General features: G+C 37.6%; 2 protein-coding genes across 5 annotated transcripts in view; one reads left to right on the top strand and one right to left on the bottom strand.

The window, feature by feature from the left end:
* arhgap35a (Rho GTPase activating protein 35a) overlaps window positions 1–6,678 on the bottom strand; it is an 80,728-nt gene extending 74,050 nt beyond the window's left edge. For 2 of the 4 annotated variants that reach the window (XM_036563697.1, XM_036563713.1), the window contains exon 1: window positions 6,521–6,678. The gene's annotated coding sequence lies outside the window, so the exon portion shown is untranslated. Of the gene's footprint in view, window positions 1–3,545; window positions 4,370–6,520 lie in introns of all 4 variants that reach the window. The other 2 variants (XM_036563705.1, XM_036563689.1) reach the window with 2 other exon arrangements.
* A 567-nt stretch (window positions 6,679–7,245) lies between these two features.
* On the top strand, window positions 7,246–13,263 carry ap2s1 (adaptor related protein complex 2 subunit sigma 1). The gene is made up of 5 exons (XM_036563669.1): window positions 7,246–7,427; window positions 8,063–8,212; window positions 8,914–9,027; window positions 10,609–10,668; window positions 12,274–13,263. The coding sequence occupies exons 1-5, from the start codon at window positions 7,425–7,427 to the stop codon at window positions 12,373–12,375; spliced, it is 429 nt and encodes a 142-aa protein (XP_036419562.1). The 5' UTR covers window positions 7,246–7,424; the 3' UTR covers window positions 12,376–13,263.
* The last annotated feature ends 1,102 nt before the right edge of the window (window positions 13,264–14,365 follow it).

Genomic DNA, 14,365 nt, shown 5'->3' with positions numbered 1-14,365 from the left:
ACTGAAGCACATACAAGCCGGAATATATATGTAAGATAGTGCTGATAAAGCTCAGGAATGAGAGATTATACTCGTGTAAGCCCTTGACTCCTTTTATCAAGCGTTTTCATCGCCCAACTTGAAATGTTTGGATGTTTCTCAGAAAGAAAAGATACTGATTGCAATTGTGAAGACAAGAAGCTTTTGAAATACTGAAGTGATGATAAAACACATTCCTAAGTTCCATATTTAAAACAAATATCAATGAAGGTAAGTTATTTTCAAGTAAAGCAGAGAGAACATAAATTACTGAACACTAATGCTCCTCATAAGCAGTGATTTGTATTGGAAGGTCAATAAATGCTGAATTTTATCCTGTCCATTCATGGGTACCACACACTCAGCCAGGCAAAAGCTTGTTCATTTTCCAGTGTACACATGTAGTATCACCATGAACCCACGAAAGAGAAAAAGCCCTAAAAGCCAAAGAAACTGCTAACAGAGAAGAGTCTTAGATGTTTGAACAATGTGCAGTTTGGTTACTACCCCACATAGGAAAGGAATGGGTGTGGTCAAGTAATGCAGATGAACACCTTATATAACTGAATACTCGCAGAAAGTACCAAAAGCAAAAAACGCACAAAATATCCCAGGCCAAATCATTTGCATGAATCTGACACATATACAGTTATCAGATACAGTCGTATGCACAAGTTTGAACACTCTCAATTAAATTACACTTGATTTTCTAAGTGAAAATGAGTTAACACCCCCTTTTCAAGGAGCAAACTAAAATATGGCATTTTTCTGCAAATGTTTTGCATACTTTCTATTAATATGCTGACCTTAACATCCTGGAAATATAAAACATAAAATGTGCCATAACTTTTGCACAGGCCACACTTTATGATTCCCCTATGCCCTACCTCCTCCAATATGTTAAATTCAGCAAATAATGAGTGGTTTTACATTAAAATTAATATACATGAAAGCATTTGCCCAGAGGCACCCAAACTTTTGCATGCAACTGTACCACTGCCAGAAAATGTATGAATGCTGAAAAGTTAGAAAATTCTGAGGTCATTTGATGGCATATTATGGTTAATCTACAAAAAAAGGAAACAGAATGAAGAAAAAACTGATGGGAAATGGATACAATATGATGTCATAACATGCTTTTCCAAGCATAGTGTGAATATCATCAGTGCTTAAAGAGCACTCACTGCATGTTACATTACAAAATAGAGCATTCTGATTAGTTCTTTTTACTGAATTTAATGCATCACAGTGCACAAAAACCTGAATAATGAAAATCAGGGTGCTCTAGGGGTGGGCAACATGACACTTTATCAAAAATCTGAAAAACCAACTGTTGGAATACATATCACAAAAATGTCTTCAAGTATTGTGATACCTTATTTTTGAGACAGAAACCACCCTGGGGGTGGATGATGTTTTAACATCTAACCTCGAGTCCAGCCTGCTGTATAATGCCCCATTCCTAAGCTCTGTTAAAGTGGAAGGTAAGCTCTGTTAAACTGGTGAGCATTTATGTATCCATTCTGATATAATTAGCATGAATACAATGCCCATTAAAATATTCCATGTTGTCTTTGAATACAGGCTCATGAATGCCACAAAGTGCATGATTTATGAATTACACAAATTCAATGACCAGGTGACATAATACAGTTCAGCATGCATGTGAATGTGAACATAAGAGAGTGAAAATGCTTGGAAGTGCTTTCCTACTTTATTACATTTATGAAACATTACTTGAAATGACACAACTGATCCAAATTCTGAGATGCGGTGGGCAGACTAAAGGAAAACATCAACAGAAAAGACTGACTGGGTAGACATTCCATTCTCCCTTACCCTTCATTCCCGATTTGATAAACTTTTGACTGCATGACCTTAGCCGCGGAACATGGGCTCATTTCTGCTCCGTTAACTCTGGTCAACAAATTCCTCAAACTCTTTGACGTGCAAAACTCCTCAATGCTCTCTATATTCCCTCTGAGCTAGGCCTCCATGGATGTAAATCTGCAGGAACGCCAATAAACCACATTTTACACTATGTAGCCCCAAAAAAGTCCTTAAATTAAACAACCGCTTACAAGTGGGCAACATGCATCCAAATGGTATCCACTCTTAGACCAAACACAGCTATTGACTAACATCCAAAGTCCGGTTTGAAGGCAACCTGAAAGGCCATGCTATTAAACACTAACTTATCATCACAAACATCCACTTCTACCCTGATTTGCAACATGATACATAGTGTGGCCTGACATGTTTAAAATGAGGAACTGACTTTTTTCAAGAGGCCTCATCAAGTCAAAATATTAAAATGGGAAAAAAACATTATGGGTTTCTGACATCAAAATTGAGGCCTTGTTGGTATTACAATGAAAAAGGTTCACCGAAAAAATTTGACTTTACAGAATTTTCCCCTTACTCCAACTGCAGTCGACTGGCCAAGACATTTTTGGTGTCTGAAGTTTGCAATTTTTTAATAACTGACTGAAACCTTCACAACAAGTTTATGGGCTAAACTTTGCGGCGCACTGCTTAATGCTTAACAGAATTAGTTTACAGAGTGGAGGCCTTCGTTGAACATCTTTACAGATATATTTTTCACTGCTGTGTGGTGAATTGGTGACCCAGTGGTGAGAAACATGTCATGAGCTATGAGGCTATGAGGCCTGGCAACAGCAGGGAAGGGCTCATGTTTTCCTTCACAAAACACTAGCTCACTTTTCATATTTTAGAACCCTCCTTTTTTTCTGCTAACATTGTTTTTTCGTACAGCAACCTTGACCACACCAACACCCAACATGTCATAAGCTGTACTGTAGATGAGGAGCAGGACTGGTTTCTTGTCCACAGCTGTGTGTAGACAGGGCACAGTTTCAGCTGAGTTAAGGCTAAAAGGCAACAAGCTTCTCCCAGCTTTAACACAATGTAAATACCTTCATTTTTGTGGAGTTTTTTTTTGTTTGTTTGTTTGGTTTTTTTACCTTTTCTTTACAGATCTGTCCATCAGTATCTACATATGTACCCATGTCCATCTTCACTAGACAAATTCAGATTTATCTGAATAAAAGCCTTGGTATTGCCAGAACAAGCCCAGGAGGAAAGGCTGTATAAGAAATAACAATAGGACCAACAGGACTGCACTAGTCACTGGGTTCTACCCTTACACTCGCCACATGACAGCCATAGCTAGAAGTAGCTTCCACAGCCCTGGTATGAAATAAAGCAGAAATAAATAACTGCAGCCCGCACTTTCTTTGGCCCAGAGGAGGTAAAACAGCTAACTATAATGATACACGGGCATGCCAGCTGCTAGTAATAAAAACAGGAAAGCTTACTCTTTTGCAAATTGTCTTATCTGTAGGCTACTCCGTTCACTTTTGTGTGCTATTGCCTCAGCTTTACACCCCCCTGTCCAAGTGACTGTGAGGATACATGGACACCAAATCATTAATTTACTGTCTTTTTACAGTGCTTTTCTTTTTTATCGAAACTGAAAAAAAGGAAAGGAAAAGACTGGTACATACCATAGCATTCCTGCCTGCCTTCTCCACCACTCCGCTTCACTCCTTTCTCTCTCTCTCGGCTGCTCTGCTCTGCTAGGCTCACCGAACCAAACCAAGCCAAGCCAAAGCAGCAGCAGCAGCGTTTGTTTAGCCCCAACCGGCTCAAGAAAGAAATGAAATAGAGACAAGAAAGAAGAGAAATAAGAGTGCTCCCGTAGTCCCAGAAATTTCAATAGCTCCCTTTCTTGGCTGCTGTCCGTTTCCAGAAAGTATTCTTCCTTCAATCACCATTCCATTAAAAAAGAAAAGTTTTCGCCACAATCTGCTGAACGTGTTTCTGTTATTACTGCTGAAACAGAAAGACAATGAAGCAACGAACGGGCAGCCCGGAATGTCTGGATCTTTCACTGTATTTTCTGCTTGGAAAGAAAAGGAGGGGGCGTTGAGGGAAAAAAAAAGAAAGCCCTGTATCGTTGTGTCTTCCCCTGGGTTCACCACGTTGTTTTTGACCACTTATTATTTCCTTTGTTGTGCCCCAAACATCCTGACTTGCCCGTGTCTACTGGAGCATTCGCAGCTGGAAGAAGCACTAATGTCATCTGCCAAAGCAAAGCGCGATTTTCTTCTTCAGCGAAAAGCGTTTTCGACACCGCGAACAGCCAAAAAAACCCTCTGACGGTGTGTGTGGATGTGTGTGCGTGTGTAAGTGCGTTTTTTCAGCTTCCCAATAATGGCGGCTCTTCTCCCGTTCCCAGACTCTCCTCCCTTTACTCCTTTACTCCGGGAGAACAGCGCAGAGCTGAGCTCTACAGCAGCTCTACAGCGCCTGGACACACAACACCCAACTAACACAAAGCACACCATTACACTACACTCCACTCACCACACACAGACACTAATAATGCAAAATAAAATAATAAATAAATAAATAAAACAATAAGACAAATACAAATAGTAATGATATATATATATATATATATATATATATATATATATATATATATATATTATATATATATATAAAGTAATTATCATTGTTTTTAATCTGCATCAATGTCTGCCTGTTATTTACTTTATCTCAATCAGATCAACTTTACACAAATATTCTGCACTCTGTTCTTACAATTACAATTTTCTTTTACAATTATTGATGTTTGTATGTATGCTAGTCAACAGGAATATATGTTTATATGTTCGCCATATGGAACAAAAAAATATGTATATATTTCTTCACAAAACATATGTGCAATATATGTCAACATGTGTGATTTTGTACCACCAAAACTCCAAAGAAAGATATGTGTGTATCTGTGTGGGGGTTTTAATGTTATTTATTTCTTTCCTTAAAGAAAGAGTCCAGCTTAGGTAATCAAAGTTAATCAAAACTTTTACAGAAACTATCAAGTAAAGATTAGGCTAGTGAAATCAGCCATAATGTTATAATTGAACATGATGTTCTTTATGAGACCAGGGTTTAAGTGCCATTTCAGATGGGATCTTGTGTCATTTGGTAGCTTTTAAATATATGCCAATCTATTGACACATATGTAACTATATTTGAACAGTTGCAGATATTTGTAGATTATATATATTATATATAATATGTGTGTGTGTGTGTGTGTTTGTGTGTAATGGTCTCAATTTTTAATATGTACATATATGTCAGAAATATGTGGAAATATGTTTCAGAATTATGCTCACACATTGTTTGAAAAATTTTTGCATGTGAACTTCTATTGTCAGCTTTTTTTGTCATTGTAATTAAGCCAATAAGACAAATTCCTTGTATTTGCAAATGTAGTTGGCCAATAAAGCCTAATTCTGATTCTTCCCACTACATGTCTTTTAATCTTTCTCATTTTTCTTTGAACACAGTTAAGAGAACACATTATGCATATAGCTCTTGAGTATGAAACGGATCAAACTGAGGCCTAAAACTTCAGAGTTTTATATATCACTACACAGCTCAACACATAATATCTGACTCTATTTCTTTCCTTTTGATATTCAGTCCTGCTTTGTTAATAGCAGGGAGCGAGCGCTATGCTTTCTGATTCTCTGATGAAACAATTACAAAGAATACAGTCCCTGAGGCACTGGTGGTAATGAAAGTAAAGTTTGAGAATTCAAATACATTTAAGAACCAAGAAAATGTGTTGTTTCAGAGAGAAATGGAAAAAAGGTGGTCATATGGATCTTTCAGCTGCTATGAGATGAAGCAATGGACATGCTATGGGCTACATGTAATGATTTGCAATATTCATTGTTCAGTTTGATACAATACAGTAATTTCACAATTCAACCCGATTTTTAATACAGAAAATCATTAAAGCATTCAATACTATAAAAGTATAATATTTTAAACAAAAGTTGTGCTTTATACTGATCTAAGGCTTTAGCCACATCATACATATGATAGTACCAAGCTTACACACTAGCCACAGGCTAGTAGTCAACAGTAGTCACATTATAATGATACAGTACAATACACTACAATACAATTCAGTGTGTTGTATTTTTTCATCTTTAGCAAAGTCTATAGGACAATCTTACATTTCTCTTTTAATTTACCTAAATAGGCCTACAAGTGATCACTGTTTACTACTGGTGTGGTTCTAAACAACATCATCAGCATCATCAACATAAACAGCAATAATAATAATTCAAACTAGATCTGATGTTGTCACCCATTAAAAAAAAAAAATCTGACTTGTGTGTGTACATGTATTGGCCTGGTAATCACATGCTGAAAGATAACATCTTTAGAAAAAAGAAAAAAAGTTGAATTTATTAATTTATTTATCTATTTAAATATTAATATACTAATTAAAAAACTGAGATTAATGAAGGCTAATATACACTCTGAGGGACTCAGATTTACAGGAGTAATACAGGTCATACAGCTCAAGCAACATGAACCTCTTCCAAAACAAGCAAATCCTACAAAAACACTGCTGCAGTGAAAATATCACGTTATCAGAGTTTGCAGCTCCTACCTCAAGTTTGCAGCTGAAACATTTCTTAGTCCCGAGGGCCACTACATTCTCTTCCCTCACAGTTGTGCAATCAAAAGCTCAAACTCTCCCCTCAACAAAACTGTCCAAGCTGTCTGGACAATGTTCAACACTAAATAGGATAATCTCTCCACCTGCAAACAAGCTAGTGTACACACTGGGCAGACAGGACTTATGATGCAATGAAACTCTCAACCCAACATAGTCAGCCTGGAGCTGTACTTTTATTTGTTTATCAATACGTATTCTGTTTTCTTTTCTTTGGTGATTGTTCTATTTTTTATTTGTTTTTTTTTATTTTTTATAACGCATTACTCCATGACATTGGTATATGACCAACAGACATTCTGTATTTGAACATATACAACACATTCTTCATCAGTCTGAAGAACCATATACATTCTGTATTTTACCCACACGCTCCATGTAAAACCGATTTAAAAACTCTTTTACTTTTTTTCTCTATTTGGGAATTTAAAAACACTATATTATGCTAAAAATAAACGTACACGGTGAAATGTTCACCAAAGATAAAATTAAACGAAAAGAAAAATCAAATGAAACGGCTCACATGATCCAACGTGCCCTCTGCGTCATTATACACAGAGATAAAAGACGGTATTTGTAGTTTCTGAATAGATTATTTCCCCTCCTCTGCTATATAGTGACAGCGCTTACAAAACTACATTACCCAAGATTCAGAGTTCCCCGGGCCTTCAGCGGCTTAGCTAGAAAAACAGCAGGTTAGCGGCAGAGGAGCAGCCCATAGAGCTCTTCTTATTTTAATTACATGTTTATGTGCAGACGTTGTCAAAGCTTCATTAGCTAGCTTTATCTGTTACCTTACACTGAGCGATACCTCAGCTGTCCGTATACCAGGAGCACAATGGTGAGTTTGATTTTTGGTTTTTCTACTTGGTAGCCAGCCTCCGCTAGGGAAACGTTACTTAGATCTCTGACATTAGCTTCGTAGCTAATCTGACCTAACGTAGTGTTAAATCCAGTTACAGTACACTTCACCGGCTTGTTGCAGTACAGGTATCAGTAAAGATTTGTCATCGATGTAAATTTTTAATACATTTGGTAGGAAAGTTATTTCGGCATAAAAATGGCTACAGTTATGTCCAGTGACTAGATCCTGTTAGGATAGGCGTAGCTAGCGTTAGCTAGATAACCCAGCTTAGATAACGTTATTAGTCAGCTAGCTATACATAATGCACATTAGTTAGTCCTAGCTAATCATGTTGACCAATCCTTATCCCCTATATTATGTTATTATTAACATTTAATAGAGCTGAATCGAGTAACGAAGTGTGGAAACGATTAAAGGATGATGTGAAGCTAACGGGACATAGCTATCTGTTCAGGAAAACACGCTCACAGCTGATTCCCATAAACCACAGTTAAGATAAACTAAGACTTTTTCCTATCTATGAGGTGGTTATGAGTGTTTTGTTAGAATATCAGAATGACCTGCTTGAAGCTCTGCATGTTAAACTAATGTACATCGTGCCCTTTTTGCAGATTCGCTTCATTCTGATCCAAAACCGAGCAGGGAAGACCAGACTGGCCAAGTGGTACATGCAGTTTGATGATGATGAGAAACAGAAGCTCATTGAAGAGGTGCATGCTGTGGTCACTGTCCGTGATGCCAAGCACACCAACTTTGTAGAGGTACACGGTTCTTCTGTCCACTGCCTAAAACACTTGCTTTTTTCCTGCTAGATTTAACCACTCTACTAGGCCTGGGCACGATAAATTGTTAAATGTTTTCTGTACTGTTCTTCACAGAAGACATACATACAGTATGTCTTCTATGAAGTCTTAGAACCATCAGTTCTTCACTACACTTATGTCCAAAATTAACCAGAGACCCCTACTGATCAATCAGTTAAGCTATTTCAAGGTGCACCCAGTCAGATGCATGCAAAGTGGAGATGCAAGGTTTTGTTCCAACAGCAACCACAATCTCAACAGAAAAGAATTGCCAATAAAAAAAGGGCAGCTGCACATGAGCCACATGTCAGCTAGAGGGGTATAAAGCACCCCAGCTTTGGGCTGTGGAGCGGTGGAACAACGTTTTCTGGAGTGATGGAGCTCCAGCCAGTACATTTGTGATGAGTTAGAGTGGCTTTTGTGATTCAGAACTAATCATCCAACATCAGTACCTCACCTCACTAATGCTCTTGTGGCTGAATGCAGTTAAATCCACACAGCAGTGCCCCGCCTATTTATAACCTTGATTTTGGAAGAATGTTGGTTTGAGCAGGTGTCTACAAACTTTTGGACATGTATGTTGTCGCTGTCAGAACAAAACCTTGTATCTCCAAAATGGTAACTTGAAGCCTTATCATTTGTATTTCTCTACACTACAGTTCAGAAACTTCAAGATTATCTACAGACGGTATGCTGGTTTGTACTTCTGTATTTGCGTGGATGTCACTGACAATAACCTGGCTTATCTGGAGGGCATTCATAACTTTGTGGAGGTAATCCTTTAAATAGTTCTTAGCTGTTTCTCCTTCTTCATCTCTAGAACTCTGGTGTTTAGGTCTACTTTAGATCCAGATATACTGCTGTTTTTTTTCGCTACTGTTATCACGATGACTACTGTTTTAATCTTGACAGTTCTACCACTTTTCTATCTCTGCTGACAGTTTTCTATGCTTTTATTTCATTTAATTAAATTTTGTTTTGTCACTCCATATTTCAGACATGGTAAATTAAATATCACATTTTGTATAACTCCAGGGATGGGGAGGGGTCAATCCAGTAACCATATAATCAGCTAAAACAAACTCAGTGACAGGAAATCTTATAGCATTCAAGTATTTGAGCTGTACCTGTTAACCTGTTTCTGAGGCTGTACGTATGAGGAACAGGCGGAATGTGGCTGTGAGGGAGTCCAGTGCTCAGTAGTTCAAGAGCACTGTGACCTGGAATGCTGGGACTTCCTCTGGCCGGCACTATACACAGCCCCCCTATCACCCCCACCAACACCCCCTCCCCTCCATCAGCTTGGCCCCATAGTGAGCTCTTTACATAGTGACATGCTTAATGTTGCTATGTGTAAAGGATGTGTACAGTTATATGTTGCCCATAAGAGGCCATCAATTATTTAACATGAAGTTTGGCTGAGATTTTTCTTGGACCTTTACCCTAGATTCCGGTTAACCGTAAAAAAAAACATTAGTACTCTGGGAAGGTTATCACTGCAGTGGTTGAATTATGATAGACAATATTAAGTAGTCATAATCAAATAAAGGAGTCACATTATGAATCTACATTTGTTCTACATGTTTTCTTATATTTAATTTCCATGTGTGTGGTTTTATGTACCAGAAATGGTCACAATTAATGTGTACATGTCCATTTTCCGACCTTGTTCTTGTGACTTTGCCTATAAGACTAATGTAAGATAAATGACCTCTGGTCTAATTGGCTACCCTGGATCATGCTTCATTCAAGAACCACTCAAGAGCTGAAACACTCCTTAGAACTTAAATATGAATGGGCGGAGCTGAACTGCTATAGGCTGATGGGTAGATATATGTAAATGAGTTTCACAGAAACAATGAATTCAAAATGCAGCATAGTTTCCATACATGGACTGTATGGACTGGGTAGTGAACAGTACGTTTTCAAGCTTAAACATTGTTTGCATATGGCTTCAAACTCCCTTTATGTCCAAAAAAGTGAAGGAAATGAAATTTTCCATGAAATGGGCCCTTTGCTTTCTAATGGAAACAGCTGAATAATTTGTGACTTTTGCATATAGACATGCTCCTAGATGTAGGATTGTAACTGTAATTTGTTCAGTGTTTGACATGTTACTTTGACATAGTAGTGTTATGTGTTACATTCTTTAAAGCTACAGGATTTTAATGCTGCAGTCTGTTTTAGCTGCTCATATGGGTAGTTGACTGGTTTCTCCCCATCCCTGAACTTACATCTCACACAAAATGAGTTTTAAGTTAGCAATTTTGAAGTATGGAACCTAATTTGCAACAACAAGGGAGATGAAACTCATTATGGACTGATCTAAATACTTCATTCTTGCCTTTCTTCAGGTTTTGAATGAATATTTCCACAATGTGTGTGAATTAGATTTGGTCTTCAATTTCTATAAGGTAAGTAAAAAAAATACACTGTAATTACCAGCTAGGATAGCTTTCACTGTGTTAACTTGAAGGGATGATTCTGTGGCTAAAGATTATAGAAAATACTAAGCAGAGGAGGACAAAAAAAAAACAGCCTTGTAGGAATTCAATACCATGGCAACAGGTATTTGATGCATAATTACAACAATCAGACAATTAAGAGCATCCGCATCTTTTTAGCATGGGGGAGGTTTTCTTTAAGGAAAAGTATAAGCAATTAAGAGTTGCCTCTGATAATTGTCTTCAGCTTCTCTGTCGCTAATTGCCTGATGTATTTTTAAATCCGCCTACTGGATGAGCCTTAACAAAGTTGTGCCCACGCTAGAAGTAGCAGCAGCAGCGGCATTCTTTGTTAACCTCTTTAATGCAAAGAGAAAGAAAACACAGTGCAGAAAATCAGCTCATTTGCGCATAATTACCCTTATCACATCTAATGACACAGGCTTTAATGGGTGCTTTATATGATCTGTCGTATAGATATCACTCACTCTTGCTCTTGATCTTATGAGCATGTATTGAGGTTTTTCTTAAAGGAGTATTTTACAAAAGAGACATCGGCCCTTACTCATCAACGCTGCGCATGGTCAAGTCTCATATTTTGCTGAAATAAAATGAGTGCACGGAGATTTCATTGACAGTGTCATTTTCATCAATTTCATCTTTGGCTTATCTATATGATCAAACTCACGTCTGGTAGAAGTGCATCTAAATTTGAGCGGAATAGTTTACCAACTTGAAAAGAATGCTCGATTTGCGGATTTTGGTTAAGTAGCCAAAACTATTATCAGACTCATCTTATATGTATGTATATGTGTGTGTATATATATAATAAGAATAAAAATAGAAAATAACAGTAATGTTTCTTTTGGAAAAAAAAATTGTTTTTGACACAGTCAAAGAGATACAAAACACAGCTAGTGCAGAAGCATCTCACACACTGCAATAATACAGCATTTAAATATTAAATAATCACACTACTCAATCACATCTCTCTACCATCTTAAAAAAGAAAAAGATATTTTGTCTATTTTACTTTTTATTCTTTCGAGGAATTGTAATTTTAACGCTATAAAGTTTGGTCAGTAGGGGGAGGAGTGCAGTCACCGCTTAACCTCAAACTCCGGCTAAAAGCTACAGCCAGCGGCCCACGAGCTGCTAAATGCTGTCGTTTTATTGGTTCCCTACTATAACATTTACATGAATTAGGGTGTGATTCATGTAAGTGAGGTACCACTAGGCTGGCGCTTGATTTAACACACTGAAGCTGATTTATCTTTTGTCCTCAAATCTTTCTGCATGTTTCTGCCTTGTACCAAAGCCAGAGCTGTTTGTACGTCATCAAATCTACGCTTTTTTTACGCAGCTTTGATGAATAAGGGCCAGTGTGTAATGGTGAACAATATGTGGATGGGCCTGATTGGTATGATGTCTATGGGCCCTTCATTGTTTGCAGTGTTCACATTTTTGGTGTAGTATTTCCAGAGAAACGGTTGATTATGTTTAGCTTTCATTTTGTATGTTTTCTTTCTGTAAAAGTGTGGATTATTTGTGACGCCCTGTGCTGCTATATCTCAGGTGTACACGGTAGTGGATGAGATGTTCTTGGCAGGAGAGATTCGAGAGACCAGCCAGACCAAGGTCCTCAAACAGCTTCTCATGCTGCAGTCACTAGAATAGAGATGTTACTGCGTCGCAGCCATGCGTTACCCTTGGAGCAGGTTCCTCCTGCTGCTGAAAGCCAGTGATATTGTTTCTGTGTATGGATGTTGTTCATGAAATATGTAAACGAACATTTCAGCATTTCTTTAAAGCTATGCTATGTAAGATTTTAAGATGTTTGATGTGTAAGAGTGTTTTGTAATGACAAGAAAATCTACAGGAATGGACAAATTAATGAAGGTTTTAGTGAAAAGCCTGAATCTGTATGTTGCATCTCTGCTTCTTATTGCCCTTACAGACGTTCTGGTGTCTAACCAAGACGCTTAGATTCTGAACGAGGTGCAAAATTACAGATATGATCTTTTCTGGAAAGGCTTCATTCATGAAAGGAGTATAAACACATTACATGCCCCTGAAATGTTGACAGAATCTTACATAATATATGCTTACATTTTTGGGTCACAAAATGGTGCTGGCCATTTTGTTCCCTTTCTCTTTTTAGTGGTGCATTTACTTATGAATCTCAAGGTGGACATGCATTTTTGTGGGGCCTCTGTGGTTTAATATTGTCCAAGTATTTCCCCTAGTTGTATTCTCATGTTGTGAGATTTGGATTTTTATGCAGTTGTGAAACAGTTGCCACAAAAGAGTGGCACTGACAACCTGTCTGTACCCTTTCATTGACACTAAACCAGCAACTTGATGGACAAAGACCACCCTGGCACTGGGAATGACATCCATTGACTATTTGAGGTCTACACTACTCATTCTGAAGGAATGTTACTGGAACTGTCCATTTGCTTCTATGTATCTCCCATGAATTCTTTTAGTAGATATTGCTTTATTCATCTGTGAATCTCTGCACCAGGAGTTCTGTTTTTTGGAAGACAATATTCATTCCTTTTCATTTTTAAATCATAAAATTACCAGTTTAAGGAAAGTGGAAACCAGAATTTCACAGTCTAATGTGAAGTGTTTTTATATTGTGTATCGATGCATTATATACATGTATGTGTTGGGTCTGATCATATGAAACATTTTCATTCCAGTAGGCAAACAGCTTCGTCTTTACATCCTCACAACGTGCACACGTTCAGAGCTGAACATAAGCCTTCCGTTCCAGCATTAGCACACAGGCTATATGAACATCTAACAGGCCTTGAAGAAGTCGAGTTATTACCAGTAATTGTGGTGTGTTGGTTATGTGAACAAAGGCATACACTGATGCGGAGCTTGTTTAGCAAGCAAGGCTGAACAGATCTTACGGCTCTCAAAGGAAGAACCCACGACAAAAGACTGCATTTACTTTTATCTCCAACTTCTGTGGCACTGCTCCCTGTACTAGTGGTTCCATAGCAACCACTCTGTTCAGCCTTGAGTCTCTTTGGACTGGTTTTCTGGATACTGATTAAGCTTAGTTCTGAGGAGAGTTATTCCTAAATCACTGAGTATTTTTGGTTGTGCTCTAGGTTTAATCTGCATCTGAAACTGGTCCTTAACTGTTAGTTTCATGAGGTATTTTCTTTTTTTTTGTATTTTAATTGTTTTTCCTCATTGTTCCTTTTGCCTTTGTCTGAAATATCCAATCTTATGCACTTGTCCTTGTGAGATGACAGACTGAAGGAAATGTTTCCACTCGGTGTATTCGTATCAATATGTAAACCCACAGAAATGAGACAAATAAAATATGAAATAATGTTCAGTTGATTGGTTTCATTTTGGCTCTGAGATGTTTGTAATTCATTTCAATTAAGCTGCTAAACTAAATGGTTTGCCCTGAGAGTATAGAATGTCTAATGTAGAGCTATGGTGAAGAAGTTTAGCTGTACTGCACCACCATCTACTGGTGGAAAGGGGGCTGTTACACCAGCAAAGGTCATTTAAATGGTATACTCAAGGTGTAAAAATAAAAATATAATTTTGAAACTCTGCCAATATTTACTTATTTAAAAGAATTCCCTTTAGTCCTGCAAAACTGTCTTTCAGTTATTTCTTAATAACTAAAAGC

The sequence above is a fragment of the Colossoma macropomum genome, unplaced genomic scaffold (genome assembly GCF_904425465.1).
Source record: "Colossoma macropomum unplaced genomic scaffold, Colossoma_macropomum, whole genome shotgun sequence".
NCBI classification, from domain to species: Eukaryota; Metazoa; Chordata; class Actinopteri; order Characiformes; family Serrasalmidae; genus Colossoma; species Colossoma macropomum.
Note: the sequence above shows the minus strand (reverse complement) of the source record. Positions and strands in the feature narration are given on the sequence as shown.

Coding starts and splice junctions, on each gene's coding strand:
- ap2s1 (XM_036563669.1), top strand. Junction 8,213..8,913: donor AGCACACCAACTTTGTAGAG/GTACACGGTTCT, acceptor TCTACACTACAG/TTCAGAAACTTCAAGATTAT. Junction 10,669..12,273: donor TGGTCTTCAATTTCTATAAG/GTAAGTAAAAAA, acceptor GCTATATCTCAG/GTGTACACGGTAGTGGATGA.